Source organism: Erinaceus europaeus, chromosome 6 (assembly GCF_950295315.1).
Source record: "Erinaceus europaeus chromosome 6, mEriEur2.1, whole genome shotgun sequence".
NCBI lineage: Eukaryota > Metazoa > Chordata > Mammalia > Eulipotyphla > Erinaceidae > Erinaceus > Erinaceus europaeus.
This window is the reverse complement of record NC_080167.1, coordinates 2,662,425-2,685,867: the sequence shown is the minus strand read 5'-3', so window position 1 is coordinate 2,685,867 and position 23,443 is coordinate 2,662,425. Positions and strand designations below refer to the sequence as shown.

At 49.1% G+C, this 23,443-nt stretch overlaps 1 protein-coding gene across 2 annotated transcripts in view; it reads left to right on the top strand.

Moving 5' to 3' along the window:
- Positions 1 to 23,443, top strand: part of KREMEN1 (kringle containing transmembrane protein 1) — a 67,502-nt gene that overhangs the window by 28,587 nt on the left and 15,472 nt on the right. Inside the window, exons 4-8 of one of the 2 annotated variants that reach the window (XM_060192911.1) lie at positions 13,219 to 13,343; positions 18,043 to 18,196; positions 19,980 to 20,312; positions 21,445 to 21,603; positions 21,806 to 21,953. In XM_060192911.1, coding sequence (XP_060048894.1) covers positions 13,219 to 13,343; positions 18,043 to 18,196; positions 19,980 to 20,312; positions 21,445 to 21,603; positions 21,806 to 21,953 — 919 coding nt within the window. The remainder of the gene's footprint in view (positions 1 to 13,218; positions 13,344 to 18,042; positions 18,197 to 19,979; positions 20,313 to 21,444; positions 21,604 to 21,805; positions 21,954 to 23,443) is intronic. The other variant, XM_060192912.1, reaches the window with a different exon arrangement.

Here is a 23,443-nt window from a genome sequence, read left to right as displayed (position 1 = left end):
CAGCATATGCCACTCTCTCAGCCGTGCTAAAAAGGGGGTTCAGTCTGAGAGCTTTTTATTTGGAAAGATAATCTTCAACTTACACGTTTATAAAATGTGATTTGGATCAAAGGGACTGACTCATGTGGTCACTGAAACTAAGTTCCAGAAAAGAGAATTCCTCCTAATTCCTAGTATTTGCCAGATGCAGCACTCTGTCCCCCAAAGGAAAAGTAAACATCGTTTATTCTTCTTATGACTCTATGGTGACCCTCTCAACCTCTTTTTTTAATTTACTTATTTATTCCCTTTTATTGCCCTTGTTGTTTTATTGTTGTAGTGATTATTGTTGTTGTTATTGATGTCATTGTTGTTGGATAGGGCAGAGAGAAGTGGAGAGAGGAGGGGAAGACAGAGAGGAGGAGAGAAAGACAGACACCTGCAGACCTACTTCACTGCCTGTGAAGTGACTCCCCTGTAGGTGGGGAGCCGGGGCTTGAACTGGGATCCTTACGCCAGTCCCTGCGCTTTGTGCCACGTGCGCTTAACCTGCTGCGCTACCGCCCGACTCCCCCCCTCTCAACCTCTAATGAAATCCTTGAGATGATCTGGATATAGAGACTTACAGAAGTTAGGAATGAAAGTTAAAGTGTACCTGTGTGTGTGTGTGTGTGTGTGTGTGTGTGTGTGTGTGTGTGTGTGTGTGTGTGAGAGAGAGAGAGAGAGAGAGAGAGAGATTCTGGTTCTTTGGAAAACCTTCCATTCATTCGGTAGGTACAGGGCTCCTGGACAAGCCAGGCTGTAGACCTCACGTCTGGCAAACACTGCATTTCCCACGTGTCTCAATAACACACCTGGGGAAAGCTCCTGCCCTCTCTGTGCAAGAGACTTTGGTAATTGCCTGGCGGGCTCCACTGAGATTCTCGTCAGCGTTGCGCTGTGTGGTGGGGAGCCATCATTTTCACGACTGATGCCGATGCTTGAGGTGGACCCATTGTTCATGACTGGCACTGGACTTGTCTCACAGGAAGACCTGTGACATGATCAGGTTCTTGGAAAGCTTATATCTGAATGTGACGGCCCCAGTGGGAGCTGGGCGGGGGGTGGGGTGGGCAGTGAGCATTCTGGGACAAAGCAGAATGGGGCTGAATGGTGGGCTATTGTGTAGACACTGGCATCTCTGCCCTCCAGTGTTTGTAGAGAGCTGAAGTGATCAGGGCTGCAGAGATGCAGTATGACTCAAAAAGGAGCCAAAAAGAAATCGGAGCCGGCCTCTTGACCTCTGGGACGTGAGTCAGAACATCCTGCTACATGAGAAACAACTCAGAAGTAACTGGGTTGATCTTCAAACCACTTTTGTCAGTATGTGTCACAGAAATCCCACCTTCTTACTACAGACAGAAGAAAATGCAGATTTTGAAAAAACTTTTTTTTATTATTATTATAATTATTTTGCCTCCAGGGTTATCACTGGGGCTCAGTGCCTGCACCTTGAATCCACTGCTCCTGGAAGGCATTTTTTTCCATTTTGTTGCCCTTGTTGTTATTGTTATTGTTGTTACCGCTGCTGTTGGATAGGACAGGGAGAAGTGGAGAGAGATGGGGAAGACAGAGAGGGAGAAAAAGACAGACTCCTGCAGACCTGCTTCACCGCCTGTGAAGCGACTCCCCTGCAGGTGGGGGAGCCAGGGGCTCAAACCGGGATCCTTATGCGGGTCCTTGCGCTTTGCGCCACGTGCACTTAAGCCACTGTGCTACCAACTGGCCCCCAGATCAAGTTTACCACCCCTCTAAGTCCTGTTGGTCTTGCTGTTGAGAAAAATCAATATCCACCCTTTGAGTGTCTTTGTCTTATAAGTAAGTGCTAAGTGACTATCCTCACTGCACTGACCACATGAATGTCCTTGTGTTGGAGGCACAGGCCTCTGTAGGTCTCAGTATGATTTTGCTTGAGTCCATTTCATGATTTCATCTAGAGGTTCTTGGTCAGAGTTCTGTGGTTTTTTTGTTTCGTTTTGCTTTGTTTTTGCCTCCAGGGTTATTGCTGAGGCTTGGTGCCTGCACTATGAATCCACTGCTCCTGGAGGCCATTTTCCCCTTTTGTTGCCTTTGTTGTTTATCATTGTTGTCATTGTTGCTGTCATTGTTGTTGCCAGATAGGACAGAGAGAAATGGAGAGAGGAGGGGAAGACAGAGAGGGGGAGAGACAGACACCTGCAGACCTGCTTCACTGTTCATGAAGTGACTCCCCTGCAGGTGGGGAGCCGGGGGCTCGAACCGGGATCCTTACACCGGTCCTTGTGCTTTTTGTGCCATGTACGCTGTCCACCGAGCCACCTTTTGGGCCACACACTTGTTATTTTTTATTCCCTTTTTTTTAAATAATTTTTTTAAATATTAATTTTATTTATTCCCTTTTGTTGCCCTTGTTGACACTTGTTATTTTTTATTACTTTTGTGTATGTTTGAAAGTTTGCATCTTAAATCAATTTATGTTTTTATATTTAGTGTTTTTTTAATATTAAAACTGCATAGACACAGCATTAAAATGTCGGAATTCAAACATGCAATGCAATTTACCTGAATTGTAATGTATCATCATGTAGGTCACAGATATTTGAGTTAGTTATTAAAGTTATTGATTAAAGTTTTACTTATTAAGTTTATTAAAACTTTTCTATTTAAAGTTATTCAGCAGTCAGGGAAGTGAGTCGGCAGGCAGGACACAGGACAATTTTTTCTTCATAGAAGGAATTTTTTTTAAAGATGTTATTTATTTATTTATGAGAAAGAGCGGAGAGAAAGAAGAGCCAGACGTCACTCTGGTCCATGTGCTGCCAGGGATTGAACTCAGGACCTCATGCTGGAGAGTCCAATGCCTTATCCAGTGTACCATCTCTGGGGCCACCCACGGAAGGAATTTTGAATGCACAGGGCCAGGTATGACCTCTAGAAGCTCATGTGCTAGGATGAAGCAGTGTTCAGGTCACCTTTTAAAAAACTTTTTCCTTTTTTTTGGCCTCCAGGGTTGTCGCTGTCTCTCTCCCCCTCTCCCTCTCCCTCTCCCTCTCCCTCTCCCTCTCCCTCTCTCCTGTCAGGACTTCACTGGGGCTTTGTGCCCATGTGATTATGCCACCTGCCAGACAACCCCCCCCCCCCCCCGCAAATCCGGAAGGTGATGCAGAGAGAGCAGAGGCAGCACAGCACAGCTGCACTCTTGTGATCTCCCCATGTGAGGTGCTCTCATGGGCGAGCTTGCTCCTGGCCCTCACCGAGCACAGTTCCTTACATCATCTGCCCCTGTCCAGCAGCCTGTAAAGCAGACGGCCCTTCACTCCTGCTCCCCATATGTGCTCTGGGGTCTGTGCTCTGGGCCAAGTGGGATCTGAGCCTAGGGTTCCCGACTGCAGGAGCAGTGTCCTTCTTCCAGTCCTGGAGGGTGGCCACACTTCCTTTGTTTCCTTGAAAATGGGGGCTGGAGGATGAGGCCATTCCTGAGAACTCTCTTTGTGGATTGTTTGGGAGGAATTAGAGTCTGACATTCCGATAATACGCTGAATTATTAAGATTGCCTTTCTGACATGGTGAAAACCAAGGGATTAACTCAGTGGCGACAGAGGGTCTGCGGTGCAAGCTGTTAGTTTGGAGTCATTTTCTTCCTCTGAGTTTGGGGAATCCCAGGCTCCAGGAGTCGGGCGGCATGGTGGTATCCAGAAAGTGCTGACAGCGTGGGCTGCCTCTGCGGGGCCCAGCCCAGTGGTTCTCAGGAGACGGGGTTGCCCCAGAGCTGGGCCTTCCGCACGAAACACTGCGCTGGCAGCTTTGTCCCAGACTCGGGGACTCACTCTCCTGATTTCTTCACTGCACAGGCCGGACTTCTTGAAAAAGCACATCTGTGTGTAGCACATCTGTGTGCTTCAGAGCTAAGTGAAACACCATACTTTCGCCAAAATCTGGAGCGATGTTGAAATGACATTAGTGCAGACTTTTTCTGAGTTATTGTTACCAGAGCCCCGCTCAGCTCTGGCTTATGGTGGTTGCAGGGGATTGAACCTGGGACTTCGGAGCCTCAGGCATGAAGAGTCTCTTTGCATAACCATTATGCTATCTAACCCTGCCCTTTTCTCTCTCTTTTTACTTTTTCTCTTTACTGATCTATTACTTAGGACTTCTATTTAATGGGATTTTTTTTAAAAAAAAATACTTTATCTACTTATTATTGGATAGAGACAGAGACAAATTGAGAGAGGAAGGGGAGACAGAGAAGGAGAGAGACAGAGAGACACCTGCAGCCCTGCTTCACCACTCATGAAGCTTTCCCCCTGCAGGTGGGGACGGGGGGGGGGGGGCTCAAATCTGGGTCCTCGCTTTGCTTTCCTGCCCGTGAGCAGAACGAACTGTCCTAGGACGGGAGCAGTGGCCGCCCTGGAAGTCCTGTGAAGGCGAGACGTGGGTTAGGAAGGAGAACAGGGGGTTTCTCTTCAAGCTGCACATGCTGTGTTGGTGGCTCAGTGGGTAGAGCACATTCCTTGTAGGCTCAAGGTCCAAGGTTCGATCTCTGGCACCGCATATACCAGAGAGGTACTCTGGTCTCTCAGAAAGATAAATAAATCTCTTTCTAAAACCACATTTACATAGCGGGCACCCTTGTTTTACTGAGATTGTATATTTACTTATGGAAGTGCTGATGGAGTTCGTGGAGGCTTGAGCCCCCTCAAGCCTCTTCTGTGGCAGCCATGAAAAGCACCGCGTGTCACCGCGGTCCTCCACAGCACCTGACACGGCCAAGGCTGCTGTGCGTGCTGCCCTGTCTCTTCCCAGAACGGAGACAGCTCCAGCTGGGAGACAAAGATGGGAGATGCAGAGCCACAGCAGCTTACTAGCTTCTGACAAAATGGCCTTCCCAGACTTCAGTTTCATCCTCTGTGCCTCTCAGGGTCAGTGTGAAGAGTGAGTGGCAATGCAGCGTGAGTGTTCTTGCAGGCAACAGCGACAGCAGTGGCAACAGTAATAATAACAACAACGATGATAAACAACAAGGGCAACAAAAGGGAAAAACCATGGCCTCCAGGAGCAGTGGGTTCATAGTGCAGGCAGCGGGCCCTAGCAATAACCCTGGAGGCAAAAACAATACAGACTTTCTAGACCAAATATCAATTTTTCTCAGACACACACACACACACACACACACACACACACACACACACACACACACACGCCACTATGTCCTTAAAAAAATGTCCTAAAGCACAGTTGTACACAGCATCATGACTCATAAAGGGGGAAAGCTTTGAGATCAGTAAGGACAAGTTTGCTGCAGACCTTCACAATGACCCCTGCGTACGTAAGGAGTGTTCACAGCCATCGCATCTCGGGCTGTGATTAGAAAGCTGAGTTACAAACACAGGAGAAAGTTGGGGGCCTGCCCACCAATTCCATGTTTAAGTTTTCACTCATGAGAGACTGAGCTGAGAGACACAGTAGGCAGGCGTGTGGAAGTTGGAGGCGTCGTGAAGGGAGAAGGTGGGAGGGACTGGTAAGGACATGGGTCTGGTGTCTTGTTAACTGGGATCCAAGCTGCCGGAGGAGAAGAGGGGCCAGAGAGGATCCAGGTTGAATCTTGAAAGCTAGAACTGCTTGGGAGTCAGGTGGTAGCACAGCAGGTTAAACACACATGGAGCCAAGTGCAGGGAATGGTGTAAGGATCCCGGTTCGAGCCCCCGGCTCCCTACCAGCAGGGGAGTCGCTTCACAGGCGGTGAAGCAGGTCTGCAGGTGTCTGTCTTTCTCTCCCCCTCTCTGTCTTCCCCTCCTCTCTCCATTTCTCTCTGTCCTATCCAACAACAACAACATCAATAACAACAACAACAATAAACAAGGGCAACAAAAGGGAAAAAAATAGATATTTAAAAAAATTTTTTTTAAAAGCTAGAACTGGCTAGGTGGGGCCTGACATGCTCAAAATGCCAGTTTAAGAAAAAGAGTCCAGTGGTCCGGGAGGTGGCGCAGTGGATAAAGCACAGGATTCTCAACCATGAGGTCCTGAATTCAATCCCCGGCCTCACACGCACCAGAGTGATGTCTGGTTCTTTCTCTCTCTTCTGTCTTTCTCATGAATAAATAAATAAATTCTGAGTGATGTCTGGTTCTTTCTCTCTCTCCTGTCTTTCTCATGAATAAATAAATAAATTCTTAAAAAAGAGAAAGAGTCCAAAACCCAGTAATAGGCTTGATCAGAGGAAGTTTGAGGAGAGGATGGACGTGGACCCCAAATCCAGTGGACAAGAGCCTGGGTTGTGACGGCTACATGGAGACAGGACACGAATGAAGGGTTATGTACAAGGCGCCTTAGGAAGAAGACCCCACTTGACAAGTGAACCACGTAAGGGGCACAGCGGCGGGACGGGTGCCTTGCCTGGTTATTTGTGATGTTACTGAAGGGGAAAAAAAGTTAAAGTCAACAAACTGAGCTCTTCCCAGAGACACAGCTCTATCATTCTCCTCGAACTTGGACCGACCTTTTGCCAAGTAAGGTGACTCCAAGCCCAGCGGTTCATAACACCACCCGCCCTTCCCTGCAACCTGTGAGTTGGCTGAGTCTGAACCACACGGCCACTCTGCGATGCTGACTTGGTCTCCACCAGCGGACGGCACTCACCTGGGAGCTTTGCTCGGGCCGGAACATCCCTGATGACTTGAGGCTCTGTCTGTGTGACCTCTCCTTCCAGCTGGGTGTTCAGACCCCTGGTATGGCAGCTGGTTCCAGGAGAAAGGAAGCAGGAGGAACCTCTAGAAGGAGCCACATTGTCTGGGCCCCAGCGAGTTACCGGGCCAGCCCACGTTCAGTTTTAGTCTATGCGTTGCTCTGGTGAGCACAAGTCTGCCCAGAGGACAGCAAGTCAAATCTAACTCTCTTAAAACACGGTGCTGTATACACGTGCAGCAAGAGGGGAGATGCCACCAGAGACCACATCTCAGAGAAGGAACTCCCACAACAAGGGTGACACATGGAGGCCATAGAGGGGTAAGGAGCCTCAGGGGGGAAAATTTTTTTTTAAATTTTTATTATCTTTATTTATTTATTGCATAGAAACAGTCAGAAATCAAGAGGAAGGAAAGACAGAGGGAAAGAGACAGAGAGACACCCGCAACCCTGCTTTACCACACGCAAAGCTTTCCCCCTTAGGTGGGGACCGGGGACTCAAACCTGGGTCCTTGAATATTGCAACATGTGCGCTCAACCAGGTGCACCACCGTCCGCCCGCCCCCCTCCCCCATTTTTTAAAATAGAGTCAGAGAAGACAGAGTGAGAGAGATCACAACAGCAAAACTTCCTTCAGCACACACACTGTGCAAGATCCCAGTGAACTGCTCCGCCAGCCTGGCCCTTAGGCCCGCTTCCCCCCTCCCCTGATGGTAAAATCCTATAAGGAATAAAAGGTTGTACTGATTATTTATTTGGCTTCATTGATGGGAGGCTCAGAGTCAGAAGTTGGGCTCCTTGAAGAGCCAGGGTGACTGTAAGAAAACTTTATATTTGGGGGGTCTGGCGGTAACGCAGCAGGTTAAGCTCACGAGCGCAAGGACCGGCGTAAGGATCCCGGTTCAAGCCCCCGGCTCCCCACTTGCAGGGGAGTCGCTTCACAGGCAGTGAAGCAGGTCTGCAGGTGTCTCTCTTTCTCTCCCCCTCTCTGTCTTCCCCTCCTCTCTCTATTTCTCTCTGTTCTATCTAACAATGATGACATCAATAACAACAACAATAGTAACTACGACAACAATAAAAAAAATCAAGGTCAACAAAAAGGGAAAATAAATAAATATTTAAAAAAAGAAAGAAAGAAAAAATTTATGTTTATATAAAAATACAGAGACAGGGTAGGAACACAGTACAAAAGTACTTGGACCAGAATAGCAGCTGTCAGATTTGGGGTAGAAATCACAGGTAGACAGGATGGGGTGTCCTGCACTCTTAGTTAAGGATGAGCGTGGATGAATTCACACCAGAAGCAGTGCTCTGAAGGAGGCTCTTAGACCACCAGCCCCCTGGAAGGACGATGGGAGCAGCATCTAACGTACAGACCTTGCCCCCAGAGAATTACAGAATTCTCAGACACAAAAAGGTCTCAACACAAGGTCGGAATGGCATTTAAGATAAACAGAGGAGTGCCGTTGTTTCTGAAGAAGCAAGTCTCAGCTTAAAAGAGAATGGCAAAGGAATTCCGCAGAACCAGGAACAAGTTCTCAAAAAACGCAGCACAAGAGTGTTGTTTTGACTTCTGAAACAGATTCTCCCGACCTGGGCAGAGCACTAGAAGAGAAAACACAGTCAGCACTTCCTCGACAGATCACCATCTGATGGTTTGTATCCGAAGCGAGTTTTTACCACGATGGGCAAATTTCTGCCTTGTAGTAATCGACTGCCAGGAACGGAGCTCGCCCACACTAGCTTGAACAAGAGGAATTTACTAAAAGGACGTTGAATTTATATCGCAGAAGCCAGTTCTTGTGTTCCAAGATCGTGCAGGGGAAATACCCATTCTTGCCATATGTGTGTGTGTCTCTCTCTCTCTGGCACAAGGTCTCCCCTCTCTGCCTCTCTCAGCCGCGTATCTAGCCGTCCTTCTTCTTTGTGGATCAATAGAATCATCTCACTTTTCAGCTTGTGTAGTGAAAACATAACAGGTTGCTTTAACCCCTCTGACAGAACCTCACGTGTTCAGTGCCTGTAGTTCATGGACCGGAATCCCAATTCCATCTCCCCTGACCTGCCCCCACCCAGTAGCAGCCAGTGCAGCAGATCCTCTGAGAAGGAATTTTGTGGTGATCTCAGAAAGGGGCAGAGTCCTGGGGGTGGGCGAGGGACTGCGTAACCATCACAGTGAGGGCACAGTCATGTCCAGATGTAACGGGACTTAGTCAGCCTTAACTTACTACTTCCCACTACCCCCTGTACTAGACAAGAACCATAGTTCTCGGGTTAATCTGAACAGAGGCCTGTCTCTCCATGCCCACCTCTGAAACCTTTGTTTGTTAAGATCCCTGAACATCTGAAAAGTGTTAATAGCGTGGTCTGGTAGGTGGCACAGTGGATAAAGCACTGGACGCTCAAGCGTGAGGTCCTGAGTTCAGTCCCCGGCAGCACATGTGCCAGAGTCATGTCTGGTTCTCTGTCTCTCCTAGTTAGATGTCTCCTCATTAGTAAATAAATAAACTTAAAAAAAAAGAGTGTTAATAACTGACACAGGAAATCAACATCTCTGATGATAAGCAAGGGGTCCATTTACATCTAAGATGTTTTCTGAAGCTTCTTTGGTAAGAGGAAAAATGCATGACAAAGCCATAGGACTTTAAAGTGGGCATGCAAGTTAGAAGGAATTTGAGAGCAAATATCCTTTTCCAAATTGACTTCTGCTGTCTTCCCTTCTGGGAAGAGCTGAGGGTGGGACACAGTCTGGAAACCCACTCAGCTGACCAGTAACGCACTGAAAGCTCTCTGACGTGTCTTCTCTGGCGAGACATCTCTGGCGAGTCACACTTTCCAGTGTGAGCCAGGGGGCAGCGGCATCCCTCAGAGGTTAACCACTGTCTCAGAGGCTGGCCAGGATCCTGGTCACAGAGCTTGACGTGTGATCTCAGGGAGTCACTTGTGTGTAGTTCCCCAGGCTGGCCCTTTTAGAAAAGAGGGTTAGGGATGCCAAGAAAAGAAGGAAGGGAGGAAGGGAGGAAGGAAGGAAAGAAGGAAGGAAGGAAGGAAGGGAGGGAGGAAGGAGGGAGGGAGGAAGGTCTGGGGCCCTGGACCTTGCCTTTGTTCCGAGGCTCTCTCTTCAGCCTCCCAGTGCCAGATCCTTAACATGACTGAATTGTGACGGTCCTGTCACATAGGAGAACACCGTCTGTCCTGCCCTTCTGAAATGCAATGTGATTCACGGGAGAAGCTTATGCGAAAAGCACGCTGTGTGCTGGCCACATGTGAGGCATCAGTAGTTCAATCTCTAGACTCCAATCCAGCTTTCCGGAATTGCTGCCTTTGATTTTTGCCTTTTAATTGAGTGCTACTTTACTGCCCTATTACTGAGCAAGTTGTGCTTGCTTGTATGGCCAGTGGCGAAAGCCTTCTTATAGACGATAACAAGCCCAGCTTTTACTTCGCGCATCCTATCTCGCCAGGCCTTGCGGGGTCCACTTTATCTGCATGCTCTCATTCTAATTCTCGGAACGTTCCTTTGACAAAACATTGTTGGGGGCCGGGTGGTGCCGCACCTGGTTACGCGCACCTAACACCATATGCGAGGACCCAGGTTCGAATGCCCACTCCCCACCTGCAGGGGGAGCGCTTTACAAACGGTGGAGCAGGACTGCAGGGACCTGTCTCCTTCCCTCCCCCCCCCCTCTTTCATTCTCTCTGTTCTATCCAATAAAAATAGAAAAAAAATCAATAAAAAGGGAAAAATGGCCACGGGGAGCGGTGGATTCGCAGTGCTGGCACCAAGCCCCAACGAGGACACTGATTGCAATAAGAGAAACAAAAACTACATTGTCATTTATTTCACTGTTGAAGAAACTGAGTTTAGAAGGGTTGTGTTGGGCGCTGGGTGGGTGATCGCCCCCGGTGAAGCACATACCTTTCGTGAATGGGGTATACCATGGGTGACCCCTCCACAAATGGAGGAGTACTGTGGTACCTCTCCTACCTCTCTCTCTTTCTTTTGTATCTGTAAAAATTAAATAATGAGGAAGTCGGGCAGTAGTGCAGCAGGTTAAGCACAGGTGGTGCAAAGTGCAACGACCGGCGGAAGGATCCTGGTTCGAGGCCCCAGCTCCCCACCTGCAGGGGAGTTGCTTTACAGGTGGTGAAGCAGGTCTGCAGGTGTCTGTCTTTCTCTCCCCCTCTCTGTCTTCCCCTCCTCTCTCCATTTCTCTCTGTCCTATCCAACAGCAACGACATCAATAACTACAACAATAAAACAACAAGGGCAACAAAAGGGAATAAATAAATATTTTTTAAAAATTAAATAATGAAAACAACCTAGGTTTATTAGATCAGATAGACTTGAGACCCTGGTGCCACATTTATTTTTATTTTATTTTATTTATTTATTTATTTATTTATTTATTTTTGCTTCCAGGGTTATCGGTGGGGCTCAGTGCCTGTACTGTGAACTCACTGCTCCTGGAGGCCATTTTCCTCTTTTGTTGCCTTTGTTGTTTATCACTGTTATTATTGCTGTCATTGTTGTTGGATAGGACAGAGAGAAATCGAGAGGGGAAGACAGAGAAGGGGAGAGAAAGACAGACACCTGCAGACCTGCTTCACTACCTGTGAAGCGACTCCCCTGCAGGGGGGGATCCGGGGGCTCAAACCGGGAACCTTGAGCCGGTCCTTGTGTTTCGCACTGTATGTGACCACTGGGCTTAAAAGGAGGAGGGTTAGTTGAGGTACTTCCTGCTGATTAGACAGAGATGGTCCAAACTTTTTTTTTTTTTTTTTTTACCAGAGCACTGTTCAGCTCTGGCTTATGGTGGTGCAGGGGATTGAACCTGGGACTTTGGAGCCTCAGGCACGAGAATCTATTTGCATAACCACTATGCTATCTTCCCTCCACAGATTAAACAGAGATGGTGGCAGAATTCTTTGTGTGTGTTCACACACCCTTGCACACGTATGTAGTTTATGTGTCAGAAAAGTCGGCATCTATTAAACTGGATGTTGCTCTCTTCTGATCTTAAACCTAATGAAAACAATGTTTTCTAAGAGTCTGTATGATTCATTTTGGAATCGAGTAATGTCTAACTCTTCCTTTTTTTTTTTTTTTTTGCCTCCAGTTGCTGAGGCTCAGTGCCAGCACTACCAATCCACTGGTCCTGGTGGCCTTTCTTTTTTTCCCCTTTTCATTTTTTGATAGGACAGAGAGAAATTGAGAGGGGAGGAGGAGGTAGAGGGGGAAAGAGAAAGACAGACGCCTGCAGACCTGCTTCGCCACTCATGAAGCAGACATCCTGCAGGTGGGGAGCCGCCGGGGGCTCGAACCCCCATCCTTGCACAGGTCCTTTCACATCCTACTATGTGCGCTTAACCAGATGTGCCACCACCAGCCCCTCTCCTCCTCCTCCTCTGCCTTCCCCTACCCATTCCCATTCTTCTCCTCCTCCTCCTCCTCCTCCTCCTCCTCCTCCTCCTCCTCCTCCTCCTTCTTCTCCTTTGTCGTTATCCTTGTTGTTGTCGTCACTGGGGCCTTGCATTTGCACAATTTTACCACTCTAGGCTGACTTTTTCAAAGGAGGGGCAGAGAGGAGCAGAAAGAAGGAGAGACCAAAAGAGGGGGAGACACCACTGCATCGAAGCTTCCCCTGGGGCCAGGACACCCCCCCCCCCCACCATGTAGCATGCCAGGGCCATGCACAAGACAGGGCGGGAACCCCACCCTGTGAACTGTTCCTCACGCCACTGATGCCATGTAGCCCATGCCTGGTCAGGAAGCACTTCTGGAAGCAGATCTCATTTATATCTGACCAAATCTGTAGAGTAAAAGGAAGGGACTTCATATGATAGTATAGAATGACGAATAAATTAAAGTCACAGCTGGAAAACGGAGATGCGGAACTTGATTTGCCTTTTCAAAGTAAACCAGGAGGGCCAGGGAGATAGCATAATGGTTATGCAAATGCCTTAAAAGCCTGAGATCTTAGGTCTCAGGTTCAATCCCCAGCACTATCATAAACCAGACCTGAGCAGGGTTCTGGTCTCTTTCTCTCAGTATCTTTCCCTCTGTATCTACTCATTCTCATTAAAACAAGTACACGGGTTAAGTGCACATGGCGCAAAGTACAAGGACCAGTTAGGATCCCAGTTCGAGCCCCCGGCTCCCCACCTGCAGGGGAGTGAAGCAGGTCTGCAGGTGTGTCTCTCTGTCTCTCTTCCTCTCTATCTCCCCTTTCTCTCTCAATTTCTCTCTGTCTCTATCCAATAACAAATAAAAAAAAAATTAAAAAACAAAGTAAATCAAAGTAAACCGGGAGGGGCACTTCAGTGTGTCTTACTCGGCGTATTACGGGGTGGAGCAGTACGAGAGGCCGCGGGGCTTTCCGTGGCAGCTGTTGCTTGTGATTTATCTGCGCCTTAGGGGTGGAAATATTGACTGAGGGGAGCATAGCTAGCACAAATCACTTTTCCTTATTGTTCTGTGGCCAGATGTTGTGAAGTTATTTTGCCTTTCTCTTCCCCCCCCTCCTCCCCCCCCAGTGCCTGGAAACCTTGGCTGCTACAAGGATCATGGAAACCCACCTCCTCTTACTGGTGCCAGTACAACGTCCAACAAGCTCACCATACAGACCTGTATCAGCTTCTGTCGGAGTCAGAGGTTCAAGGTAATGACAAGCTCAGGGGCCAAAGAGAAGGGTAAAGATATACACACATTCTCCTGAGATGACTTTCAAACACATATACAACTTTTTAAAAAATATTTATTTATTTACTCCCTTTTGTTGCTCTTGTTGTTTTTATTGTTGTGGTTATTATTATTGTTGTTGTTGTTATTGATGTCATCGTTGTCGGATAGGACAGACAGAAATGGAGAGGAGAGGGGGAGAGAAAGACAGACACCTGCAGACCTGCTTCACCGCCTGTGAAGCGACTTCCCTGAAGGTAGGGAGCCGGGGGCTCGAACCAGGATCCTGACGCCGGTCCTTGCACTTGGCACCACGTGCGCTTAACCCGCTGTGCTACCGCCCAACTCCCAGCAGATGTACATTTTTTATATAACCTGTCAAGCTATACAAGCCTACTCTTTTGTCAAGGAGAAGCTGAAGGGAAGACGGAGGCATGCGCTGAAGGAGTCAGCACACCTGTCCAAGTACTAAGAGAAAAGGGGAGGAGAACCCCTGCTGTTGACTTCCGCACTGGACCTGTGGCAGGGTTATCAGTTGCCCTTCTTGCTTATAAACAGGCAGATTTCTGCCTCTTACTCTGGGAGCTTGGGAGTAAGCCAAGGTAGTGGTTACTTCCTTAATACACTTTGGAGCCCTGGCCTGGGCTCCGGTGTAAATATTTTCTTTTCTTGCCATCAGTTTCTCTGACTTGCATTTGTTGGTCTTTCAGGTTCAGTGATGCTGTCCTTGGTTATATCCAGAGTGTGTGTGTGTGTGGGGGGGGGGGGGCTGGGGGGCAGCTAGATAGTACACTTGGATAGTATCTCTTTGTTCATTCTCCAAAGACCTCCCAAGTAATACTGCAAAGGAAAGAGAGCTCTTTAGTGGAAGGCCAGCAAGCTGGAACGCACCACCTTACCAGTGATCAGTGGTGACACCACTGGTGACAGAACACCTGGGTACTGTGATCCTACTTTATCCAGCAAGGGCATAAGATCACTACGCTCTGTTTCTGCCAACACTGAATCAGAAAGAAACATCAGGAAAAACCAAATGAGGAACATTGTATCAAACTGCTGGCCTTTATTCTCAAGAAATGTTAAGGTCACAACTGTCCAGGATAGATCGGCAAACTATTCCAGAATGAAAGTGACTGACGGACTTAATATATGATAAAGGGTCCAAAACCACTCAGCAGGGGCGGGAGGGGGAAATATCTTTTCAGTCCATGGAACGGGGAAAACTGGATAGTCACATATAGAAAAATGAAGCTACTGAACAGCATACACAGAGTAACTGAAAATGAACCAAAGAGAATGGATGGATATTAGACCTGAAACTATAAAACACACAGAAGAAAACATCAGTGACGCTTTAAGAACTAACATCAAAGGTGTATTTGTAGACTCAACCCCGTAAGCAAGTGAAACTAAAACAGAACCCAATAAAAAGAACTACATCAAACTGAAAACGCTTCTGCACATCAGAGGGACATCCCACAGGGCTAGAAAGCGGTCCAGAAGTTGGAAGAAGGTGTTTGCACATCACACGTGTCTCTCTGACAACAGACGGATAGCAAGCAGCTACAAAGAACTCCCCTGACTTAGCAGCAACAACAAAATAGCTCGCTTTAGAAGTGGCAAAAGATCTGAATAGTTTTGTTTGCTTTTGTTTTCACCGGAACACTGCTCAGCTCTGGCTTATAGTGGTGCTGGGGGAATGAACCTGGGATCTCTGGTTGTTGTTGTTGTTGTTGTTGTTGTTGGATAGGACAGAGAGATGATGACCTGCAGACATGAAAATGATACTACGCTTCACTTGTCACAGAAATGCAAATTCAAACCACAGTGAGACACCACGTCACACCCACAAGGATAGCCTACATCAGCAAAAAGAGGAACCATGTCAGCAGGCAGCAGAATGGCTACGCAGAGGCTCTCCTGCCTCAGAAAGAGGGACTCAGCTTCACTGCCGGTGTGAACGCAAACTGGGTGTCCCTTCTGGAGAACAGTGTGAGGAGTCCGCAGACACTAAAGCTGGAAATGCCTGCTGGTCCTGCAGCACCTCTTCTGAGCATATGTCCAGGGGACACGAAAACACTGATTCAGAGGGACTTAACGCTCCTGTGTTCTAGACACCGTATTCACAGTTGCCAGGGGCTGGGAGCGACCCCACTGACAGACGGGGATGAGGAGGCTAAGGGACATACATACAATGCAACACTACTCTGCAATTTAAAACGATGTTATTGGGGGCCGGGCGGTAGCACAGCGGGCTAAGCGCATGTGGTACGAAGCACAAGGATCGGCGTAAGGATCCTGGTTCGAGCCCCCGGCTGCCCACCTGCAAGGGAGTCGCTTCACAGGTGGTGGAGCAGGTCTGCAGGTGTCTGTCTTTCTCTCCCCCTCTCTGTCTTCCCATCCTCTCTCCATTTCTGTCTGTCCTATCCAACAACAACAGCAATGGCAACAATACTAATAATAACAAGGGCAACAAAATGGAGAAAAACGGCCTCCAGGAGCTCGTAGTGCAGGCTCCGAGCCACAGCAATAACCCTGGAGGCAGAAAGAAAAAAAAAAAGATGATGTTGTATCCGCACAGTGCCTGTAGGAACTCCATTCACAGTCAGGAACTAGAAGCATTAGCAGATGAGCTGTGTGACCTCCACGCAAGAGACTCAGCGGTGAGAAGTGAACCGCTTCTGCTGCACCGTCTGGGTGAGCCTCCGAGATGCCGAGTGGATGCCGGTCTCACAGCTTTACATTTCTGTGGGCAGCTTAAACAACAAACATTTATTTCTCATACTTCTGAAGGCTGAGAAGTCCAAGGCCAAGCATCGGGAGATGCGGAGTCTGGATTGATTGGCTGATGGTCCACAAATGGCCGTCCTCCTGTGTCCTTTCAGCTGGCGGCAGAAGCCAGAGAGCACTCTGGGGTCTCTTTCTGAATGGCACCAGGCTGTGCCCTCGTGCGCTGATGACCCTGAAGGCCATCTCCAAAGACAGTCACATCGAGAGGTGGTTTTCAGCCAAACGCAGACAGCCAGGCTAAAGCCTGTAGCATCTTGAGAAGAGCAATTGAAAGGGGCCCCGACTTCACAGAGGTCTGATTGGGAATTTTCAGCAGTGCAAAAACTATGTGCCGTTCTGTTTTCTGCCCCACCCAGTACAGCCCTCAGTCACTTACACAAGATATCACCCCAAGCTTTTGTTCTAAAGTACACTTTGTGTTAGCTGATTCTGTTCAAGTGTGGGTTAATGGTCACTATTCTAAGTGTATTTGCTTTTTAAAGATTTGTTTGTCAACATAAAGGAGGGAGGAATAAAGAACCAGAGTGTGACTCTGTCACACAAGACGCTAGAGATCGCTCTCAGGACCTCAGCCACTGTGCCGCCTCCCGGACCTCTGCTCTAGACATGTGTGAGTCAGGCCAGACAAAGCTGGGATGTCCAGTGTGGCTAGGTGTATTGCAGACATTCTTGACATAAGGATATTTGCTATTTACAGGGGTTTGTTGCAGTGGAACCCCACTGCAAGCTAAAGGAGATTTTTTTTTTGTTTTTATTTTTTATTTTTTATACTTATTTATTTTCCTTTTTTTTTTTTGCCCTTGTTTTATTGTTGTAGTTTTTATTGTTGTCGTTGATGTCGTCGTTGTTGGATAGGACAGAGAGAAATGGAGAGAGGAGGGGAAGAAGAGGGGGGAGAGAAAGACAGACACCTGCAGACCTGCTTCACTGCCTGTGAAGTGACCCCCCTGCAGGTGGGGAGCTGGGGGCTCGAACCGGGATCCTTCTGTTGGTCCTTGCGCTTTGCACCACCTGTGCTTAACCCGCTGCACTACCACCCGACTCCCCTTAAAGGAGGTTTATTATACTTATGGAAAACTGATTGCTGGTTGCCCGGGGTTATAGAAGGGAGGCTGCGGGGTGATGCCCCTAGCCCCGGCCCCAACTACACAAGTAGTGCATGCACACACCTACACAGGGCTAAGGTTCACACAATTCAGTTTACTGCATGCCAAATTGGAAGCAAACAAGGTCTAAATAGAGCCGATGAGGAGTCTGCCGTGAGGCCCAGCTGCAAAGCCCTTGACACCTGCACACAGTAAATATCCAGTTAGATGTTTAACTGTCACTGTTGTTAATGTCTCACATTTACGGGGTCCCAGTCCTTTGTAACTTACTGGAATGCAAAAGCACAAACACTGAAAAGGGGAAACATCGGGGGCCAGGCGGTAGCGCAGCAGGCTAAGCGCATGTGGCGCAAAGCGCAAGGACCAGCGTTAAGGATCCTGCTTCAAGTCCCCGGCTCCCCACCTGCAGGGGGGTCGCCTCACAAGTGAAGTGGTGAAGCAGGTCTGCAGGTGTCTGTCTTTCTCTCCCTCCTCTGTCTTCCCCTCCTGTCTTTCTTTCTCTCTGTCCTGTCCAACAATGACATCAATAACAACAATAATAATAACTACAACAACAATAAAACAAGGACAACAAAAGGGAAAATAAATATTTAAAAGAAAAAGAAAAGGGGAGATATCATGACCAGTCCCTGAGCCGTGAAGTATTGTGAGTAGAGAGAGGCCCCCAGGACAGAGGGCGACAAAGATGAGGCTGTGAGCTGGCTGACGCTGGCTCTGCCCGGCTCGTGCAGGTCACGGACCCCATATCAGTAGTTCCCAATCTTCGCTTCTTTCTCATGACAGTTTGCCGGGATGGAGTCAGGCTACGCTTGCTTCTGTGGGAACAATCCCGATTACTGGAAGTATGGGGAGGCGGGCAGCACTGAGTGCAACGGCGTCTGCTTTGGGGACCATGCCCAGCCTTGTGGTGGTGATGGCAAGATCATCCTCTTTGACAGTGAGTATGCCCAGGCCTACCACTGCCCAGAGCAGAAGCTCTTTGCCAGAGAGTAAGCCTATCTGTTGTCCTCCCTTCTGTTCATCCATCCATCCATCCATCCATTCATTCATTCATTCATTCATTCATTTTGAGAATACTTACGGAGCATTATTGCAGGCAAAGCATCAACCAGAAGACAAGGACACAGCACCGAAAAAGACGATTCAGCTCCTGCCTCTAGAAAGGAGGACAGGGTGGGGTAGTAGCATAACGGTTATGCAAAGAGACTCTCATGCCTGAGACTCCAAAGTCCTAGGTTCAATCCCCCCTGTGCATGAAGCTGGCGTGTGGTGGTCAGGAGGCCCAAGCCTGGGTCCCCACACATGGCAGGAGACAGTGACTCCTGCCCCCAAGAGGCTACTTGCTTTTACCTCAGCTCTCCCACAGAAATACAAGAATTTATTTTGTTTGTTTGTTTGCTTGTTTGTTTTTACCTGAATATTTTGGCAGGAAGGAGAAAGTTTCAGACTCCCCAGAGCCAAAGACTTCTCTAGCCTGGTGCCCCTCTAGGCAGGAAGCTTTGCCACTCCTCCCCTTAAAGTCTTTGTTGCTTTTGAAGGGAGGGCCTAGCAGCAGGCATCATCGTGTCACCCCACATCTGCAGGGAGAGACTCTTCAGTCTCCTGCCCTAAGCCAGTCATCCTCATGGGCACGGACTTGTTTCCAGGTGAGTGCAGACTCCCGCCTGCCCAGCCTTCCCTGGTGGAGAGCCTCACCCGCAGTAGCTGTTAGCTGCGTTCTTCTTGGTCACTTGTGCGGTGCCCATCTCTTCCTGTAGGGTTCTGTCAGAGATAAAGCATTTGATGTGGTGTGACTTCCTTTTTTAGAATTAAATTCCATTGGTTGTCTTGAGGTCACAACTTTGTGATGGTTGAGAGGGCAGGTTTGAGGTTTTTCTTGTTAGGGAAACAAAACTCTCGCCAAACCTACTTTGTAAACCACCGCCCTACAACTCCCTCCCGTGAACTTTCATTTCTTAGGTGTTGTTCAGACCTTACTGAGTTAAGATACGGTGAAGTGTTTGAGCCCCTCCCTAGGACCTGACGGTCAGACATCAGAGTCTGAAGAAACGAGATGTGTCCAGTGCAGAGTGAACAGAATCTACCACCTCCTGTGGACAGAAAGTCATTTCCTGTGCTACGGTCTCCCGTTGAAAAGTCACTGCGGGCCTTCCCGTGTGCGTTGCATGTCAGAGACATCAGAAAAGCTGTCAAAGCCCTTCTCTGTCTCCCAGCTGTACCATAAGTGCCTCCCTGCCACAAGGTTGCAGTGTTTTCATGTGCTTTATCTTGTCTGCCCGGAAGCATTCCTGTGGGACAGGAGCGGGTGGTGGTCACCACACTCCCAGAACAGAGAGGCGAGATGCCCAGGAGTGACGTGCAGCCCCCAGGATTACGTGACCCGGCTGGTGCTAAACCCAGACTCTCAGACTCCAGCCTGGCCCCACCTCGGCTGCACCACTGCGCTGTGTGCTCACACTAAGGTCTCCTGGGCAGGGGGTAAAATGAAAGAGGGAAGAAAGGAAGCAGGAAAGAAAGAACTCCACAAGCATTTGTTTTCAGGGCTTAAGCAATTCACTCTGTTATACAGTCCTGAAACATAAGACAGACTGGTTTTGCAGACAAACAACATCCCCCACGTGGGAGCGAATTCGCTGGGGAGAGCTTCCTCTGTGACCGTGTGAGAAGCAGGCTTCACAGCTGAGCGCCGCCTGAGGCCTGTGTCCCTTTTGTCTCTGCAGCTCTCGTGGGTACCTGCGGTGGCAATTATTCAGCCATGACATCCGTGGTCTACTCTCCTGACTTCCCTGACGCCTATGCCACGGGGAGAGTCTGCTACTGGACCATCCGGGTCCCGGGGGCCTCCCGCATCCATTTCAACTTCACCTTGTTTGACATCAGGGATTCTGCGGACATGGTGGAGCTGCTGGACGGTTACACCCACCGTGTCCTTGTCCGTTTCAACGGGAGGAGCCGCCCGCCTCTGTCCTTCAACGTCTCGCTGGATTTTGTCATTCTGTATTTCTTCTCTGACCGTGTTAACCAGGCCCAGGGATTCGCAGTCTTATACCAAGGTAAGACTTGCTGACCTGCAGAACCTTGCCTTTCACGCCCGCAGAACGGCTACGAACTCACCGTGTAGACTTTCCCTTCTCCCAGTTCATCACGAGTATATACGGCCCGTGATACATGGAAAGGACTACTACCTCAGTAGTCCTGATAGTGCTGATGGGAGCTGAAAGACCTGGAACCGGTAGACTGAGAAGGTTCTAAGGAGGCCCCACAACGCTGGCTTCCCAGACTTCCTAAGGGGCAGCACACTCTGCCATTCTCACCAGAACACAGACATGCTAGAGAAAGCTCTGACAACACACAGCAAGCACAGGCAGTGCCTGGCACCTGGTCCCCTCCTGCATGCCGGAGAGATGAGAGCAGCATGGCTAGTGTGTGCTGCAGGAAGTCAGCGGGACTAGGCCTTCCCACGTGTGGAGCGGCCTGGAAGAGCGGGTAGCGCTGGGCCCGTGATGCAAAGGACTAGGACCTTCCGGCCAGAGACTCGGTGGCAGGAATCCAGTAAAGCGAGCTCACATGTCCACAAAAAGACCTGTCAGACCAGACACAAACAGCTGCTAGAGCCGGCAGGTTCTGTCTAGGGGCCAGTGAGGAGAACTACCTACAGAACTGAGTCAGAGGGTGGGGACAGACAGCGTGATGGTTATACAAAGAGACTCTCATGCCCGAGGCCCTGAAGTCCCAGGATCTCCCTCCCCCCCCCCCCACCACCATAAGCCTGAGCTGAACAGTCCTCTGGTTGGAAAAAAAAAAAACCAAAAACTGAATCCTGGTTCAAGCCCCCAGCCCCCCACCTGCAGGGGAGTCGCTTCACGGGCGGTGAAGCAGGTCTGCAGGTGTCTGTCTTTCTCTCCCCCTCTCTGTCTTCCCCTCCTCTCTCCGTTTCTCTCTGTCTCTCTGTCCTAACCAACAACGATGACATCAGTAACTACAACAGTAATAACTACAACAACAACAAAAAAAAAAAACAAGGGCAACAAAAAGGGAAAATAAATAAATATTTTAAAAATTTAAAAAGAAACACTGAATCAGAGAAAATGGCCTTCACGTCTTAGTCAGTGCTGCCTCCACAGCTCTTGCCGTCTCTGCCAGCTTCCCCCCCACCCCCCAGTTAATTTACTTCTGACTTTCCAGCTGTTAAGGAAGAGCCACTGCCAGAGAAGCCTACTGCCAACCAGACGCTGGCTGAGGTGATCACAGAGCAGGCCAACCTTAGCATCAGCGCTGCGCGGTCCTCCAAAGTTCTCTACGTCATCACCACCAGCCCCAGCCACCCACGCCAGACCGTGCCAGGTAGCAGTTTCAGGCTCCATCCACCCATAGGAGTGGGGGGGTCGTGAGGGCAGTGTTCTCAGCAGTCACAGAAACTGAGCACTCTGGGATGTTTCCCATTCTGAGCGGGGTTGGGGGGATTGGCCCTGTGACTCACAGTGTGCCCTGGCCTCTGAGGGGACAGTTTGTCCCACTTGGTGACTGCCCCCACCTGCACCTACAGGCAGCTCCCCCGGTGAACCAGCATCTGAGTCCCTGTCTGAAAACCTGCCTGTTGCATTTGCAGGGTGGACAGTGTACGGCCTCGCAACTCTCCTCATCCTCACAGTCACAGCCGTCATTGCCAAAATCCTGCTGCACGTCACCTTCAAGTGAGTAGGACAGAGCGGTGTGGGCGTGGGACAGCTGCGTCTCTCCTGCTGCGGCCCCTCTGCCTGGCACAGCTGCAATGGCAAGAGCACGGTTCCAAGACCCTTGAGTCTAGACAGTAGACCCCCCCCCCGACCCTCTCTAAAGTGAAACGTGCGGCTGGACGAAGGGAGTGTGTTTACCCCTGAGGCCAGAGGGTGCAGTTTGCAGGGGTTCTAGTCTGTACAGAAGAGCAGTGACTGCTGTGTTTTGGCTTGTGCTGACTCCTTAGAGATTTCTCTACAGGAGCAAAAAGTTCCTTGGGTGAAAATACACATATTTTCGGGTGACTTCAAGAAATTGGAAAGCATTCTTAGAAGTGAATTTAAAATATTTGTTTAGGGGGCCAGGTGGTGACACACTGGGTTAAGCGTACATAGTAGGAAGCACAAGAACCCAGGCAAGGATCCAGTTCGAGCCCCCGGCTGCCCACCTGCAGGAGGGTCACTTCACAGGCGGTGAAGCAGGTCTGCAGGTGTCTGTCTTTCTCTCCCCTTCTCTGTCTCCCCTCCTCTCTCCATTTCTCTCTGTCCTGTCCAAAAAACAGAAAAAATAGCCACCAGGAGCAGCAGATTCGTAATGTAGGCACCGAGCCCCAGCAATAACCTTGGAGGCAATAATAATAAAAATAAAATGGGGGGTCAGGCAGCAGGGTAAGTGCACGTGGCGCAAAGCGTAAGGACCAGCGTAAGGATCCTGGTTTGAGCCCCCGACTCCCCACCTGCAGGGGAGTCGCTTCACAGGCGGTGAAGCAGGTCTGCAGGTGTCTGTCTTTCTCTCCCCATCTCTGTCTTCCCCTTCTCTCCATTTCTCTTTGTCCTATCAAAATAATAATAATAATATCTGTTTATGGTGAGAGAGGAAGAGAGAGAACCAGAGCATCACTCTGGCACGGGCAGCACTGGCAACAGCACTTGGACAGTCATTCTTGAATGTCCAGTGCTTGATCTACTGTGCCAGCCACAGGTCACCCACTGGGCATTTTAGGACAGCTGGTTAAGATATGTATAGACAATACAAGGGAATAAATAAATAACATTTTAAAAAAAGAAACAAATATATGTATAGACACTTTGACCGTCAAGGGGTACTGATTCGGAGAAACCTATCTCCTCATTTCACCGCTCAGGACTAACAGTCCTGTCTGCTAAGAGGCGACGGCTCGTGCTCCTGGTGCTTGATGTTCACCAGGGAAGGAGGAGTCTCATTTACTCCGGACCCCCGTCTGCCTTGCTGCAGCTCCTGTCCCATGGGCTCTCCATTCCTGAGTGTTGGCGTCCTCTGACACACACCCTTTTTCCTGACTGTGTGTTATGCCCTCTGTCACAGATGATCTTACACACTTAATTCCAGCCCTAAAAGACTATCACTGGCCACTCTGGGGCCACCCATGCAGCTCTCCACCCTCACTTCACATTTTTTAGTGGACAAAATATATATATATATACATATA